Here is a 15,000-nt window from a genome sequence, read left to right on the forward strand (position 1 = left end):
TCCAGAATATTATGGCATGACTAACACTTTGTTAAAAAAAAAATTATGAAGAATAAGAAAGATAAATGCCGAAGTACTGTCCAGAATATTATGGCATGACTAACACTTTATTAAAAAAAAATTATGAAGAATAAGAAAGATAAATGCCGAAGTACTGTCCAGAATATTATGGCATGACTAACACTTTATTAAAAAAAAATTATGAAGAATAAGAAAGATAAATGCCGAAGTACTGTCCAGAATATTATGGCATGACTAACACTTTGTTAAAAAAAAAAATATGAAGAATAAGAAAGATAAATGCCGAAGTACTGTCCAGAATATTATGGCATGACTAACACTTTGTTAAAAAAAAACTATGAAGAATAAGAAAGATAAATGCCGAAGTACTGTCCAGAATATTATGGCATGACTAACACTTTGTTAAAAAAAAACTATGAAGAATAAGAAAGATAAATGCCGAAGTACTGTCCAGAATATTATGGCATGACTAACACTTTGTTAAAAAAAAATTATGAAGAATAAGAAAGATAAATGCCGAAGTACTGTCCAGAATATTATGGCATGACTAACACTTTGTTAAAAAAAAATTATGAAGAATAAGAAAGATAAATGCCGAAGTACTGTCCAGAATATTATGGCATGACTAACACTTTGTTAAAAAAAAAAATATGAAGAATAAGAAAGATAAATGCCGAAGTACTGTCCAGAATATTATGGCATGACTAACACTTTGTTAAAAAAAATTATGAAGAATAAGAAAGATAAATGCCGGTGGCTTGTTGTCAGCGTCTACCTTCTTTTTTTCCTCTTTTTTCTTATTGAGTGAGGTTTGTCTAGCTTTACAGATGGGAAATAAAAGAGTTTGGCCTGGAAGTTTGATACAAAATGCATTCAACTAAATCTTTATCGATCCTGTTACTGGATGAACATTACAATTGCTTTCTTTCTTCTACAAAATATGTTTGTGATGATGTTGACAAGCACCTATTACTACCAGAGCGCAATGATTCTTGCTATTGGTGATTATTGCGACTGTTGTTGTTTTGTTATTGACTTTGTTGTTGTTGTTGTTTAATTTGTTTGTTTGTTTGTATTTTATGGGGGGGGGGGGTCCCTTACTTTAGAGTATGACGACGGTTGTTCACAACGATGCGTGTTGTTTGATGGTCAAAATGACGGTGTTTCTTCTTGTTCTTTATCTATTTATCTACTTTTCTTTCTTTCTCTCTTTCTTTCTTTCTTCTGTTGCTTCGTCTTCTTCTTTCTTTTTTCTTAATATTCTGATGACACGGACCTAGCACTTAGCGAACGATGTTGACAGGATTTTTTTTTTCACGTTGACATTTATTTGATAATGCATATACACGGTTCAAAAGCTATTGTTTTTGTTTTGTTTTTCTCCCTTAAACATTCCTCTTATGACGTTGACACAGACCTATTATTGGATAAACGTTACGATGTTTTTCGCCCAAAAACTTTGTTCTGATAATTTTGACAGGGGCCATCACTGGAAAGACATTAATTGCGCTATCTTTCTTTTTCTTTCTTTTTTTCCCCTTCCCCCCCCCCCCCCCCCCCCCCCCCCCCCCCCCCAAACATTCTTCTGGTGATGTTGACAATGTGTCTATCACTTGATAGGCATTACGGTTGCTTTTTTTGCTTTTTTTTTCTCCGCTAGATATCGTTTTCATGATGTTAGGTTTCTATTTCCGAATAGACGTCACGATTGCTTTTCTTTTTCCTACCTAAACATTGTTTTCATGACGATATGGACCCATCACTGGATAAACATTACAACTGCTTTTTTTTTCTTTCTCCCTACACATTGTTCTTATGGTGTCGGTAGGGATGTGTTAGTTCGCCCCGAAACCTTGCTCTGATAATGTTGACAGGAACTATTTACGATTGTGTGCTATGAGTTGTGTGTGTTTGTGTGTGTGTGTGTGCGTGTGCTTGTGTGTGTTGTGTGTGTGAGGGGGGTGAATAATTTCCAATAATGTTTGGTATCTTGTGTTCAATTTTTCCTTTATGATATTTATATATGTGTTCTATCTTTAAACGCCTATGGCTTGTTTTTCAAGGTTAGATGTAAATGCTCATAATAATAATCATAATGATAACTCATAAGTGGACAAAAACTACGATTGCCTTGTTTTCTCCCCTGGTAATTTTTTTCTGATGGTGATGGAATGGACTTTTTTTTTTACTGGAAAACATTACAATTGCTTTTTCTCTTTTTTTTCTTCTTTTTTTTCTTTTTTTTTTAAACCGTTTTTTTGGTGATGTTGACAAGGACCCATTACTGGATAAACATTATATGATTGCTTTTTCTGTCTCCCCTATACATTGTTCTGAAGACATTGGCAGGGATCTGTCATTGGATAAGCATTACGCCACGAATAATTTTCTTTTTTCGCCCCTAAACTTTCTTCTAATGATCTTGACAAGTACCTTTTGCTAAACAAACATCATGATCGCTTTTATTTGTCCACTGTGCATTGTTGTGGCGGTCTTCTCAGGGACCCCTTGCTGGATAAGCATCACGAATACTGTTGTTTTTTTTCTCCCCTGTGCATTGTTCTGATGATGTTGAAAGGGACTCATTGCTGGATACATATTGTACAGCTGCTGTTCTTCTCCCCTGTGCATTGTTCTGATGATGTTGAAAGGGACTCATTGCTGGATACATATTGTACAGCTGCTGTTCTTCCCCCCTTTACGTTGTTTTGATGATGTTGATTTGGACTCTGTGCTGGATAAACATACATTTGCTTTTTCTTTCTCTCCTTTGCATTGTTTTAACGATGTTGATAGACTCATTGCTGGATGAACATTTTCAGTTGGTGATGGGTTTTTTTGTACTTTACAGTGTTTTGGTGATGTTGATTGGGACTCAGTGCTGGATGAACATTATCGGTTGCTTCTCTCTCTGTCCCTCTCTCCCTCTCTCTCTCTCCATCTCTGTCTGTCTCTCTCTCATTCTCTCTCTGTCTCAGTCTCTGTCTGTCTGTCAGTCTGTCTGTCTGTCTCTCTCTCTCTCTCTCTCTCTCTCTCTCTCTCTCTCTCTCTCTCTCTCTCTCTCTCTCCTGTACATAGTATTAATGGTAAGAGGCAGACACAAAGACTGGTGGTGACAGTGGACTGACGTTGTGTTGGTGGTGTTGTCAGGCACGTACTACTGCCTGAACATGATCCTCATCACCCTGTCCTCCTTCCTCAATGCCTTTGTCGTCTACATGTCCTTCTACGGAGCCCGTCGCCCGGTGCCGCGTGTCATCAAGAAGGTAAACCTGCACTCTCTGCTGCTGTCACTCCATGGGGAAGATTGCACCATGAGTATGACGCTTATCTGCCAATACAGTGTCCGTGAGGGTCTTGGTTGGAATCTCGGCCTCGCCCTTTCTCCCAAGCGTAACTGGAATATCAAACTGAGCGTCTGGCCATTCGGTTGAACCGAGGGCCTGAATGCAGCATGCACTTGGCGCACTGAGAATGAATCCATGACAACAAAAGGGTTGTCCTTTGGCAAAATTCTTTAGAAGAAATCCACTCTGACAAAATTCTTTAGAAGAAATCCACTCACAAATGTACACGAATATACGTGCATGCATTCAAGGTGTGACCAGCGCGTTGGGCTGCTGGTCAGGCTTTTTTTTTTTTGCTCAGTAGATGTGGTGTAGCGCATGTGAATTTGTCCGAACGCTGTGACGCCTCATTGAGAAACTGAAGCTGTCTTCTCCAGTAAAGAGATAAGGTCGAAAGACAATGACGAAAAGACCAAATTTATTGTTATTTGCACCAATGTTGAAAAACATAGGAAATTGCTGTGCTGTTGTTCATTCACTCATCCTTGCGCCACTACTGCATATTAATTTACACAACACTGAAACACACGCAAGTCCACCTACACTCAAATAGATAGATAGATAGATAGATAGATAGATAGATAGATAGATAGACATACATACATTAAGTAAAACGGTGGAGGGAGAGGATTGGACCCCGCCTTCCTGTGCCGAGCCCCAGACACTGAGTAAGAATTCAGTGCCCCAATGGCCGTAAAGGCTGTGGGACCTCTAAACCTTTAACCCATTGTTTGATCCCCTTCAAATCACCAGGTTCTCTTCGGCTTCTTCGGCGGCCTGCTGTGCATGGACAACCTGGTGAGGCCCTACCGGGAGCAGCAGGAGCGAGCAGGGTCAGGCGGCGAGGGTGTGCGGCTGGGCAAGAGGCTCCCGCAGCAGGAGTGCACGCGCTTCCTGGGCGTCAACGGCGACAACACCACCACGGGCAGCGGAAGCGGAGGCGGCGGAGGTGGAAGCGGGGGAGGCAGCAACAAGTGGACGGGAGGTGGAGGAATGGGGGAGTCCCGGGCGCCGACGGACATCCTGGTCACGGTCTCACGGCCTGGCAGCGGCACGGGGGGAGGGGACGAGCAGACCAACCAGCTGGCGCTGATCAACTACCACCTGACGGAGCTGATGGACTTCGTCAAGCGCTACAAGGAGCGACTCCACGAGAAGGACCGTCGCGAGCGGATGGTGCGCGAGTGGAAGGCCGCCGGCCTCGTCTTCGACCGCATCTTCTTCGTGGTCTACATCATCGCCATCATCACGTCGCTGTGCGTGCTGATGCCGCTGCTGACCATGGGGCATGAGCTGCAGAACCGACATTGATGACGGTCTGGCCGTTATTATCATTATTATTATTGATTCATGGCGACAGGAGGAGAGGAGGAGGGGGTGGGGGTGCGGTGTGGGTGGGTGAGCTGGAAGAAGAAGAAGAAGAAGAGAAAGAAGAAGAGAGTGCTGAAGGGAAGAGAGGGGTGGAGAGGTGTGGAAGGACAAGGAGGAGGGGTGAACGGGGAATGGGGTGTGAGACTCTGTGAAGGAGTTTGCTGTCAGGATCCAGCCAAACGTCTGGCACAACGGATGACGTGAATCACTGCTGCTGTGTCGAATGAAGGTCACGGGATTGTCCTCGAAAAAAGAAAAATATACCTGGTCACAAGGTCAAGGACACCACTAAGGTGAAGATGAAGGTCAGAACGACTGAGTGTCTGTGTGGCAAAGGGTATGGTGGACAAGGTGGGGAGTAAATCAGGAACAAAGCGGGCGGCTGGATTCTCAGACCGGTTCACACTACACTCCCTGGGGTCTCCAGTCTTTTAGTGGTGTGTGGCACAGGAAGAAAAACTAACCTCAGCGTCGCGTTGGCGTGTCTTAACAAATCTTGACGTTCGTTCTCTCATGATGACGGTGTGAGAACAACACAGCTCCTGTACACATCACACACACACATAGACACACAGACACACACACACACACACACACACACACACACACACACACACACACACACACACACACACACACACACACACACACACACACAACACGGGAATGAATGACGGTGTGTCGGTGTCGGTGTCTTTGTGTGTGTGTGTGTCTGTCTGTCTGTCTGTGTCTGTGTGTGTCTGTGTTGTCTTGTGTGTGTGTTCACATCTTTGTGTGTATGCTTTTCTGTGCCTGTGTTTTGTCTGTACAGGCGCGTGTGTTTTTATGCCTCTCTGCACGTGTCTGTCTATGCTTGCCTGTGTTTTTGTGTCAGAAAGATAGTGCGTGTGTGTGTGTGTGTGTGTGTGTTAGTGAGTGTGTGTGCGTGTGTGTGTGTGTGTGTGTCTGTGTGTGTGTGTGTGGAGGGAGGATGGCGCTAATCTCTCTGCACGTGTGTGCAGCTGTTCGTGTTTTGGAATATACCTGTAATTGCGCTTGCTTGCACTTAAAAAGATAGTACATGCATGTTTGCGTCTGTAAGCACGCGTGTACGTTTGATAGCAAAGTTGTCGATGTGGGTATGTGTGAATGCGTACTCACGTGTGACAGCTTTTTGTTTTTTTCCGTTCACCACAGTATGTTGACCAATCACTTTATTTGATGTCAGCATGAAGTAAAACTATCATCTCGGTTCGCTTGTGCTTGACCAAGGTACAGCACTGCTACTGAAGATTTATTGTCCATTTGCAGTTCTCAAATTTCCGTTTTGCAACAAAGCTCCAAAAGCCTATTTCAGGCAAGTTAATTTCAAAAGGAAACATCGAGGTGAGTGTCAATGGGGAAAAAAACAACATATATTTATATAGCGGAGGAACGGTCTTCAGTATTCTTTCTTTTTTTCTTTCCGTTCGAAATTTATGTGTTTTGACACGATGTCAGTTGAGCGTTGTCAGAACAGGTGTGTCTTCATGAGATGTGTAGTGTTGGGAGGGGTATATGTTTAGGGCACAGAGAGAGAGAGAGAGAGAGAGAGAGAGAGAAAGTGTTTGTGTGTGTGTGTGTGTGTGTGTGTGTGTGTGTGTGTGTGTGTGTGTGTGTGTGTGACGTGCATGGGCATGTGCATTTATGTGTGTCTGTGCCTGTGTGTCTATGTATGTATACTTTGCACTCGCTGGACTGATGGTACCCTTCTTCCCTCCTCCACCTCCCACCCCCACCCCCTACAATCAGCACTGACCCCCCGTTCCGTCACTCCCAGCTCAGCAGAGTGTGTGCGGCCGTTCACAGCATTTCACCGTTATGACTCATCGTTTTCATCCAATTCGTCGTGAAGAATTCCACACGTGCTTTATTATCTCGACTACCACTTTGGTTTCAAGGTCTTCTACAGAAAAAAAGGAGAAAGAAACTCTCTCGTGTTCTGTTGATTGCCCCAAGTCCCCCAACGTTCTCCATGTCTTAATGACTTGAAGACAGAAGATAAGATTGTGAAAACGTGACGTTTCAAGAGATAAAACACAGTGTGAGATATGTATGTATTTATTCCATGCCAGCTTGTTTGATGGTAGGACTTTCTTTTTTTTTGTTTTCAGGTCAGCCCTTCAGAAATGGCTATATATGTATAACTTTCTCTTCTCGTTTGTTTTATGAAATTGTGTTTGTGCAAAGTGTGTACTGGTCTGTCACTTTTTGAAGACGAATGTTGCACGTGTGTGAGTCACTGAATGTGAGGCACAATTCGAGCACAACACTTTTACAATCTATGCAAACTTACAAGTCCTTTTTAACCTAGATGTGATGAAGTCTTCGTGTTTCTGTGAGGTTTTGTTTTCTCTGGACTGTCACTGGCGTTCTGATGTTTCATCAATGAGTGTTTCTGTTGGTTGTTTTTGTGTGTGTGTTCTGATGTGTTGTCAGTAAATGGTTGAAGCCTTCCGCAATGCCATGCAAGGCTCCAGCCGTTTCGTTCATTTCGGGACATGATAAGTAAGTGCATGAGGAGGCGCTTACTGTGTCTTTGGACTGGATGTGTGTATTCAAGCATTTTTAATAAGATAGGTGTTATGATATCCTTGGCGTATTGTCACGGTGTGCGATTAGCTAACTTCAAGTTCACATCACGAAAACGGCACTGGATCTTTCGGAGTGTGGCCAGAAACACGGCACCCTTTCTTCTGATCATAACACCAGTGGGTGACATTCTGCATCTGGACTAAGGTCAGGGAATGTCGTTTGTTTCAAGGTCATAAGTGGCATAATCATTATCCGTGTGTGTGTGTGTGTGTGTGTGTGTGTGTGTGTGTGTGCCCTGGATCTTTTCTTTGTTTTTTTTTTGGGGGGGTGGAGTGTAGTATTTGAAATTGACAGTGTACAAACCAGTGAGTGGAGTAGGTCTTCTGAGAAAGTACTGGGCTGTTTGAGCAGTGCAATGAGTGACGCTGTTTTCTGACTGCAGTCACAGAGCTGTACGTCTTCTGGTGTACTTCAGTAGGTAAGCTGGGTGTCTGGGGTGTGTCTTATAGTACGAGCATTACAGGCCTGTCGGTGACACATGGGCAACAGCAACGAGAGTTCTCCCTCTGGTGGGTGGATGTTGTTTTTGCCCCATCACACGTGTTGGTGACTGTAGACAGCATTCATTTTCACATTTCAATATTGTCGTATAAAAGGTAGAAGAGGAGGTGGGTGTTGAATTGTGATTTGGGGGCGTGCGGGGGGCGGGGGGGGGGCAGGGTAGATGGAGTGCAGAATCTCCTTCTGGTATAATGGCATCAACCAGTGGCATCGGCCTTCTGGTAAGCAGCAATGGTACAGTGTTAGGAAATGGTCCTGGGTGACTGGCATTAATTTTCTGGTGCAGTGCTGAAAAATAGTATTAGTCAGCTAATATATTAGCATCAGACCTCCTGGTTTTAACACCAACCAGTCTGTGGTTATGTCAGCCAAGCAGAGCACGAGTTGAATTGCACAATATGTTGTGATATAAGTGAACATTATATTTTCAGGTGTAATATCAATCAATTTGTGAACATTAAATTTCGGGTGTAATATCAATCAGTTAGTGATTGTTACATTTTAGGTGTAACATCAATCAGCGAATGTTGGTGGTGGTGTGTCCATCGAGATCGATGATGACCATCGTTGTCATCCAGCTGGGGGATGGGGGGAGGGCGGTGGTGGGGTGGGGGGGAAGGATGCTCATGAATCTATCTGTGAATGCGCAGCGATGTTACATTTAAGGTTAATATCAATCAGTCAATGAACATTACATTGCAGATGTAATAATACATTTCAGTGTAACTTATATCAATCATTTAAAGAGCATTACACTTCAGGTATAATAGTACACATCAGTGTGATATAAATCATTTGATGAGCATTACATTTCAGGTGTAACATTAGCCAGCATTGTAGTGGCGTAGTGTCTGTTGACGTGCAGTGTCAGCAAGCGGGATTGCTGATTGGTGTACGTGAAACGGGTGGCGTCGATAGACCCTCTGAGGTCATACCAGCCAACGACAAGCCTCTGCGGTGATGATGATGCAATGAGCATGATCTGGTGTTGACCTGATGGATGGCTCTACAACACCCTGTTGTGTAACATGGTCCCAGTGGTATTGGCATTCTGACGCCAGCGGTAATGATCTTAAAAGAGCCGGGGTAAAATTACCTCCAAGGGTACACACCGATGAGTGGCGTGAATCTTGCGGTGCAACGTCTGTGTGAGCCCTCCCCTTCCAAAACACGCCCCTGGTGCATTATGTATGACCAGCAGGGGTAAGAACAACACAGAAAAGGTGGCAGTGAACGAGCAGAATTGTGACTCTTTCGTTCAGCTCGACGATAACGTTTGCGACGCAGACTGAATCACATAATTACAACTGAACGCGATTTGACATCATCAACAACAATCGTTGGCACAGTTAGAGCACAGGGCATTCTGGAGCATTCGGTGTTAGGACTAGATACAAAAATAATTGGGGAAGTGTAGTGGCTTCCGTTTTGAAGTTAATCCATTCAGTTCAGGTCACTTATAACCATTCTCACGACTGAAGGTCGATCTAAATCTGTTAAAAAAAATGAAAAAATGTTTGTAAGTATTGAGTAATTTAGGTTATTGATTTTGTCCTGTTTTCCTTTCTTCTTCTTTTTTTTTTTTTTTTTTTTTCTGAGACATGGCGCAGTTGTTTTGCGAAGCTTTGACAGAGACTTACACCCAATTTTGTGCTGTGTTTTACATTGACATCACTGGGGACATGGGTTGTCTTCATATTGTACTACTGTCGCAAGCCGTTGTCGTCTGGCTGAATGGCACCAGGCGTGGTGTTCGTCTTCCGATAGAAGTTTAATTATCGTCGCTCAGCAGAGTGGGTTGTGTCCCTTTGCCCTCGGGAGAGGATCACCAGACGCTGAGCAAGCAGCTGAGCACTGAGTCGTTGTGATCTGCGGTCTTCGTGTGGTGTCGTGTGTATGTTGGAAGAAGTCATGTCGTCATCATCTTCACCTCTCCGCACCCCCAACCCACCCACCCCAACACCCAAAACCCTCTCTCTCTTTCTCTCTCTCTCTCTCTCTCTCTGTCTCTGTCTCTCTGCCTCTGTCTCTCTCTCTCTCTCTCTCTCTCTCTCTCTCTCTCTCTCTCTCTCTCTCTCTCTCTCTCTCTCTCTCTCTTTCCGTGTATGTACCGTACCATCTGCAAATGTCACTGAACGGACCTGACTCCCCATGCTTAATCTATTATTATAATTCTGTATAATTATACACTCATTGACTCGTCTTTGTGCACATTATACGTGTTGTATGTATCTATATGTGTGTCTGTCTGTTTGTCTGTCTGTCTGTCTGTTGAGGATTTCACACCTGATTCAGGTACAGAGCGTGGCTGTTGCTTGACCCATCTTTCTCCTCCTTTTTGACATTTACCATGCTTGGTTTTTTTTAACTTATGTGAAGGGAATGATGCGATATCATCTGTTCCTTCAGTGGCATTCGTCTTCGTCAATGCCCTCAATGTGTATAACATGACTGCTTATATATTAGACATTGTTGATTTTGTTTTCACTTTTTTCTTTTCCCGTTCTTTTTTTTCTGATTTGTACTGCTCCTCTAAAGAAAAATAATGCACATGTATACCTGTCACCCCAGAGTCAATTTTTTTTGGGGGGGTCGTTTCTGAAATCTTATTTTGTTTGTTTGTTTTTATCTCTGTTTGACTGCAAACTACCACTGTTGTTTTGATTTGCGCTGTTTGGCCGGTGTGTTTGTACGGCAGAGAGGAAGTATCAGTGTAAATTGCATTTGTGTGCGTGAGCGAGTGTGGTGAGCCTGCGCACGAACGCACGCACGCGAGCGTGTGCATGCACTCTTGCTTGAGTATTCATGTTTATGTGCGTGTGTGTATGCAGAAAGGGAAACAGGGCGAGAGACTTAACTCCATCCTGCCACCTCTGTGCTTTGGAACTACTTTCTCTTCATCAGTTCGTTGGTTTGGTTTGGTTTACAATCCAATCCACAGGTGAATCCCTTCCTTCTGTAGCCTAGTTCTTAGGAATGGTCCGTCACCCAGTTTCAGGTCACACACACACACACACACACACACACACACACACACACACACACACATTAGTTTTGTTCTAAAATCTCTCCTCATAGTCTGAATTCGAAAGAGAACATGCTGCACAGTACTGTATTGTACAGTCGAGCATGTTGGAAGGTGGGTCTGTCCTCGTGGCTTAGTTAGTGCGGGAAGAGGGGCGGATGTGGGAGGGGGGATGTGGCTCGAAGGTGAGTGTAGCGCGTATGGATTAGCCTGACGCCACTGTCTGCTTCTTCTTCTTCTTCTTCTTCTTCTTCTTCTTCAAGTTTAGTAGCCAGAATCAATATACTGTTGTCGTTGTTGTTGTTGCAGTTTTTGTTTTGTTTTGTTTGTGGTTTGTTTTTTGTTTGTCTGTTTGTTTGTTGTTTTCTTTGCCGGGGATTGGGTGGGGGGGTGTTGTTTGGTTTTGTTCTGTTTTTTGTTGTTTTCCGTTGTTCTTGTTTCGGTTGTTGTTTTCTTTTTGTTGTTGCTGTTGTTTTGTTTGTTGTTTGTTTGTTTGTTTGTTTTTTGGGGGGAGCGGGGGTTCTTTCTTTTCTTTTTTTCTTTTTTTTTCTTTTCTTTTTTTCTTCTTTCACTTAGAGGGATGCTACATTTTCGCTTGATGGTGGAAAAAAAAATAGCCCAACCTTATTTCTTCCCGGCGGAAGCTGTTGTGGATGTAGCTGTGCATGGACTGAGCTACCACCAGCAAGCTGCCAACGGTCGCCTGTCGCCATAGCAAGCTAGGACCAACGCCGGACCCCGAACACAGCCTGATGCTGGATCAGCCCCACACAAGTCTCCACTCCAACAGTGAAAAATAAACTGTGATGAAAGTGTAAGTGGGGTCGGGGCGAGGGAGGAGGAGGTGGGAGGACGAGGATGGATGGTGGACTGGGGGGGGGGGAGGATCACAGAGAGTGAGGAAGGTTGCTGTGTGGGCTTGGGGCCGAGAGGGGGAGGAGAGGGGCGGGGAAGGACAAGGATAGACTTAGGGAGTGGGAGGGATGGCACCCCCTTGAGGATTCTGATACGTTGTCTGTGTTGGTGATACGGGGCGAGGGGCGGTTGGATGGTTAGGATGGGGCACTTACTACGTTGAGTTGTTTGTGCGTGTGTGTGTGTCTGTGTGTGTGTGTGTGTGGAGAGAGAGAGAGGGGGGGGATAGGGCGGGAGGAGGATGGGGTGGTGCTGTTTGTTTGCAGTTTTCTTTTGTTTGTTTGTTTTCTGAAGGAGGGAAAGTGACTAGGTGTGAGGGTCTTTTCAATCTGTTCTTTCTCTCTTTTTTTTTAATGATATACCGAGTGAATGCTTGCGTTCCCCTGTCTGTCTGTCTCTCTCTGTCTCTCTGTCTCTCTCTGTCTGTCTCTCTCACTTTCTCTCTCACACAGACACACACACAGACACACACACAGACACACACACAGACACAGACACACACACAGACACACTCTCTCTCTCTCTCTCTTTCTCTCTCTCTCTTCACTCTCAAGCTCTCGCTTTTTCTCAACTTACATGATTAATTAACATTGTTTCCTGTTTGTCAATTTTCGGCCATGGTCTCATTAAAAAAAAAACCATCGTTGTTGAAACAAGCTATGTGATATGATTCATCATTACTTGCTGTTGATTGATTAATTAAATTTCACACAATTTACGTGCTGTTAGTTCACGTGACTTGATAAACGCTATGTACATCAGGACATTGCATGTAAATAGTATCATGTTCATGGTTTGTAAATAACCTGTCCTATACACGCTTGGTTGGAAAATCATGTTCTGTTGTTGTTGTTTTATCAATGTATGCCTGACACACATGTTTGGATGAAAACCAAAACCTAAAAGCTTGCGACACGTTTTGGTTTATGAATCACTGTGTTTGGTCTTTTGTTTTCATGTCAAGTAGATACACGTGGCATTGACACTAATTTTGAAGTAGACACGGATGTCTTTGCTTCCTGGTGTTGATTTGAACTGTTGAAATGATAACTTTATGCGGTTTGGAAGTTGATGGGGTTTTTTTTTTTTAAAGGTCGTGAAGAGATAGATGCCTGCCTGCTTTGATGACAGGTGGTGAGGAGGTTGAAAAAAAAGCGCTTGTCTACCTGTTTTTGTCTGTATGTTTGTCTGCCTGTCTGTGCTCTCTCTCTCTCTCTCTCTCTCTCTCTCTCTCTCTCTCTCTCTCTCTCTCTCTCTTTCGGTCTGTGCCTCTCTCCCTCTCTTTCTCTCTCTCTCTCTCCCTCTCTGTATCTCCCTCTCTCTCTCTCTCTCTCTCTCTCTCTCTCTCTCTCTCTCTACTGCTCTGTGTCTCTCTCCCTCTCTGTCTCTCTCTCGTTCCTGAGCCAGCTCACTTCAAAACCCACCCTCTCCCCTGAAATGGAAGATATTTTCAAAATATATCGATTATTTTACAAACGATTCATGTTCAGTGCGCACACGTCATTCAGTCAATCAATAAACACTTTCCACAATCACCCGTATGAGTAACGGAACATTCAACAAAAACAAAAAAAAATCCTCCTTCCAATAAACACTTCAAGGAGGAAGTGAACAATTATTATTGTCAGTCTTTCTCGTCATCCTCGTTCTCGTCGTCAACATCATCACTGAGTAATGCATCAATCAGCCGTACTTATTGCTTTATCTGTGTCGTTGCTTTTCGTTGTTGGTGGTGTTGTCCTCCTCTTCCTCCTCCCCCTTTCTCCCCTCCTGCTCCCTCTTCTTCCTCATCCTGCTCCTCTTCTTCCTCAGCCTGCTCCTCTTCTTCCTCCTCATCCCGCTCTTCTTCTTCCTCATCCTGCTCCCTCTTCTTCCTCATCCTGCTCCCTCTTCTTCCTCATCCTGCTCCTCTTCCTCCTCAGCCTGCTCCCTCTTCCTCCTCAGCCTGCTCCCTCTTCCTCCTCATCCCGCTCCTCTTCCTGCTCATCCTGCTCCTCTTCCTCCTCATCCTGCTCCTCTTCCTCCTCATCCCGCTCCTCTTCCTCCTCCCCCTTTCTCCCCTCCTGCTCCCTCTTCCTCCTCATCCTGCTCCCTCTTCCTGCTCATCCTGCTCCCTCTTCCTCCTCATCCTGCTCCCTCTTCCTGCTCATCCTGCTCCCTCTTCCTGCTCATCCTGCTCCCTCTTCCTCCTCATCCTGCTCCCTCTTCCTGCTCATCCTGCTCCCTCTTCCTCCTCAGCCTGCTCCCTCTTCCTCCTCATCCTGCTCCCTCTTCCTGCTCATCCTGCTCCCTCTTCCTCCTCATCCTGCTCCCTCTTCCTCCTCAGCCTGCTCCCTCTTCCTCCTCATCCTGCTCCCTCTTCCTCCTCATCCCGCTCCTCTTCCTGCTCATCCTGCTCCTCTTCCTCCTCATCCTGCTCCTCTTCCTCCTCATCCCGCTCCTCTTCCTCCTCCCCCTTTCTCCCCTCCTGCTCCCTCTTCCTCCTCATCCTGCTCCCTCTTCCTGCTCATCCTGCTCCCTCTTCCTCCTCATCCTGCTCCCTCTTCCTCCTCATCCTGCTCCCTCTTCCTGCTCATCCTGCTCCCTCTTCCTGCTCATCCTGCTCCCTCTTCCTCCTCAGCCTGCTCCCTCTTCCTCCTCATCCTGCTCCCTCTTCCTGCTCATCCTGCTTCCTCTTCCTCCTCATCCTGCTCCCTCTTCCTCCTCATCCTGCTCCCTCTTCCTCCTCATCCTGCTCCTCTTCCTCCTCATCCTGCTTCTCTTCCTCCTCAGCCTGCTCCTCTTCCTCCTCTTCCTCCTCTTCCTCCTCATCCTGCTGCTCTTCCTCAGCCTGCTCCTCTTCCTCCTCTTCATCCCTAGCCTGCTCCTCTTCATCCCTAGCCTGCTCCTCTTCCTCCTCTTCATCCCTAGCCTGCTCCTCTTCCTCCTCTTCATCCCTAGCCTGCTCCTCTTCCTCCTCATCCTGCTCCAGCTCATCCCCTCTTCCTCCTCCTCCACTCCCCCTCTTCTTCTTCTTCTTCTCCTCATCCTCCTCCCCCTCCTTCATCATCATCTTCTTCTTCTTCTTCTCTCTCTCTCTCTCTCTCTCTCTCACTCTCTCTCTCTTTCTTTCTTTCTTTCTTTTTTTTTTCTTTCTTCAGAATTTAATTACATCGTCAGAGGTGCATTCGGAAACAAAACAAAAAACAAAACAAAAAATATTGTGGT

General features: G+C 44.9%; 1 protein-coding gene across 1 annotated transcript in view; it reads left to right on the forward strand.

Moving 5' to 3' along the window:
- The window catches only part of LOC143292624 (neuronal acetylcholine receptor subunit alpha-10-like), a 157,939-nt gene extending 146,718 nt beyond the window's left edge, over window positions 1–11,221 (forward strand). The window contains exons 7-8 of the mRNA XM_076603089.1: window positions 3,172–3,287; window positions 4,122–11,221. Coding sequence (XP_076459204.1) covers window positions 3,172–3,287; window positions 4,122–4,679 — 674 coding nt within the window. The 3' untranslated portion in view covers window positions 4,680–11,221. The remainder of the gene's footprint in view (window positions 1–3,171; window positions 3,288–4,121) is intronic.
- The last annotated feature ends 3,779 nt before the right edge of the window (window positions 11,222–15,000 follow it).

Source organism: Babylonia areolata, chromosome 18, assembly GCF_041734735.1.
Source record: "Babylonia areolata isolate BAREFJ2019XMU chromosome 18, ASM4173473v1, whole genome shotgun sequence".
NCBI lineage: Eukaryota > Metazoa > Mollusca > Gastropoda > Neogastropoda > Buccinidae > Babylonia > Babylonia areolata.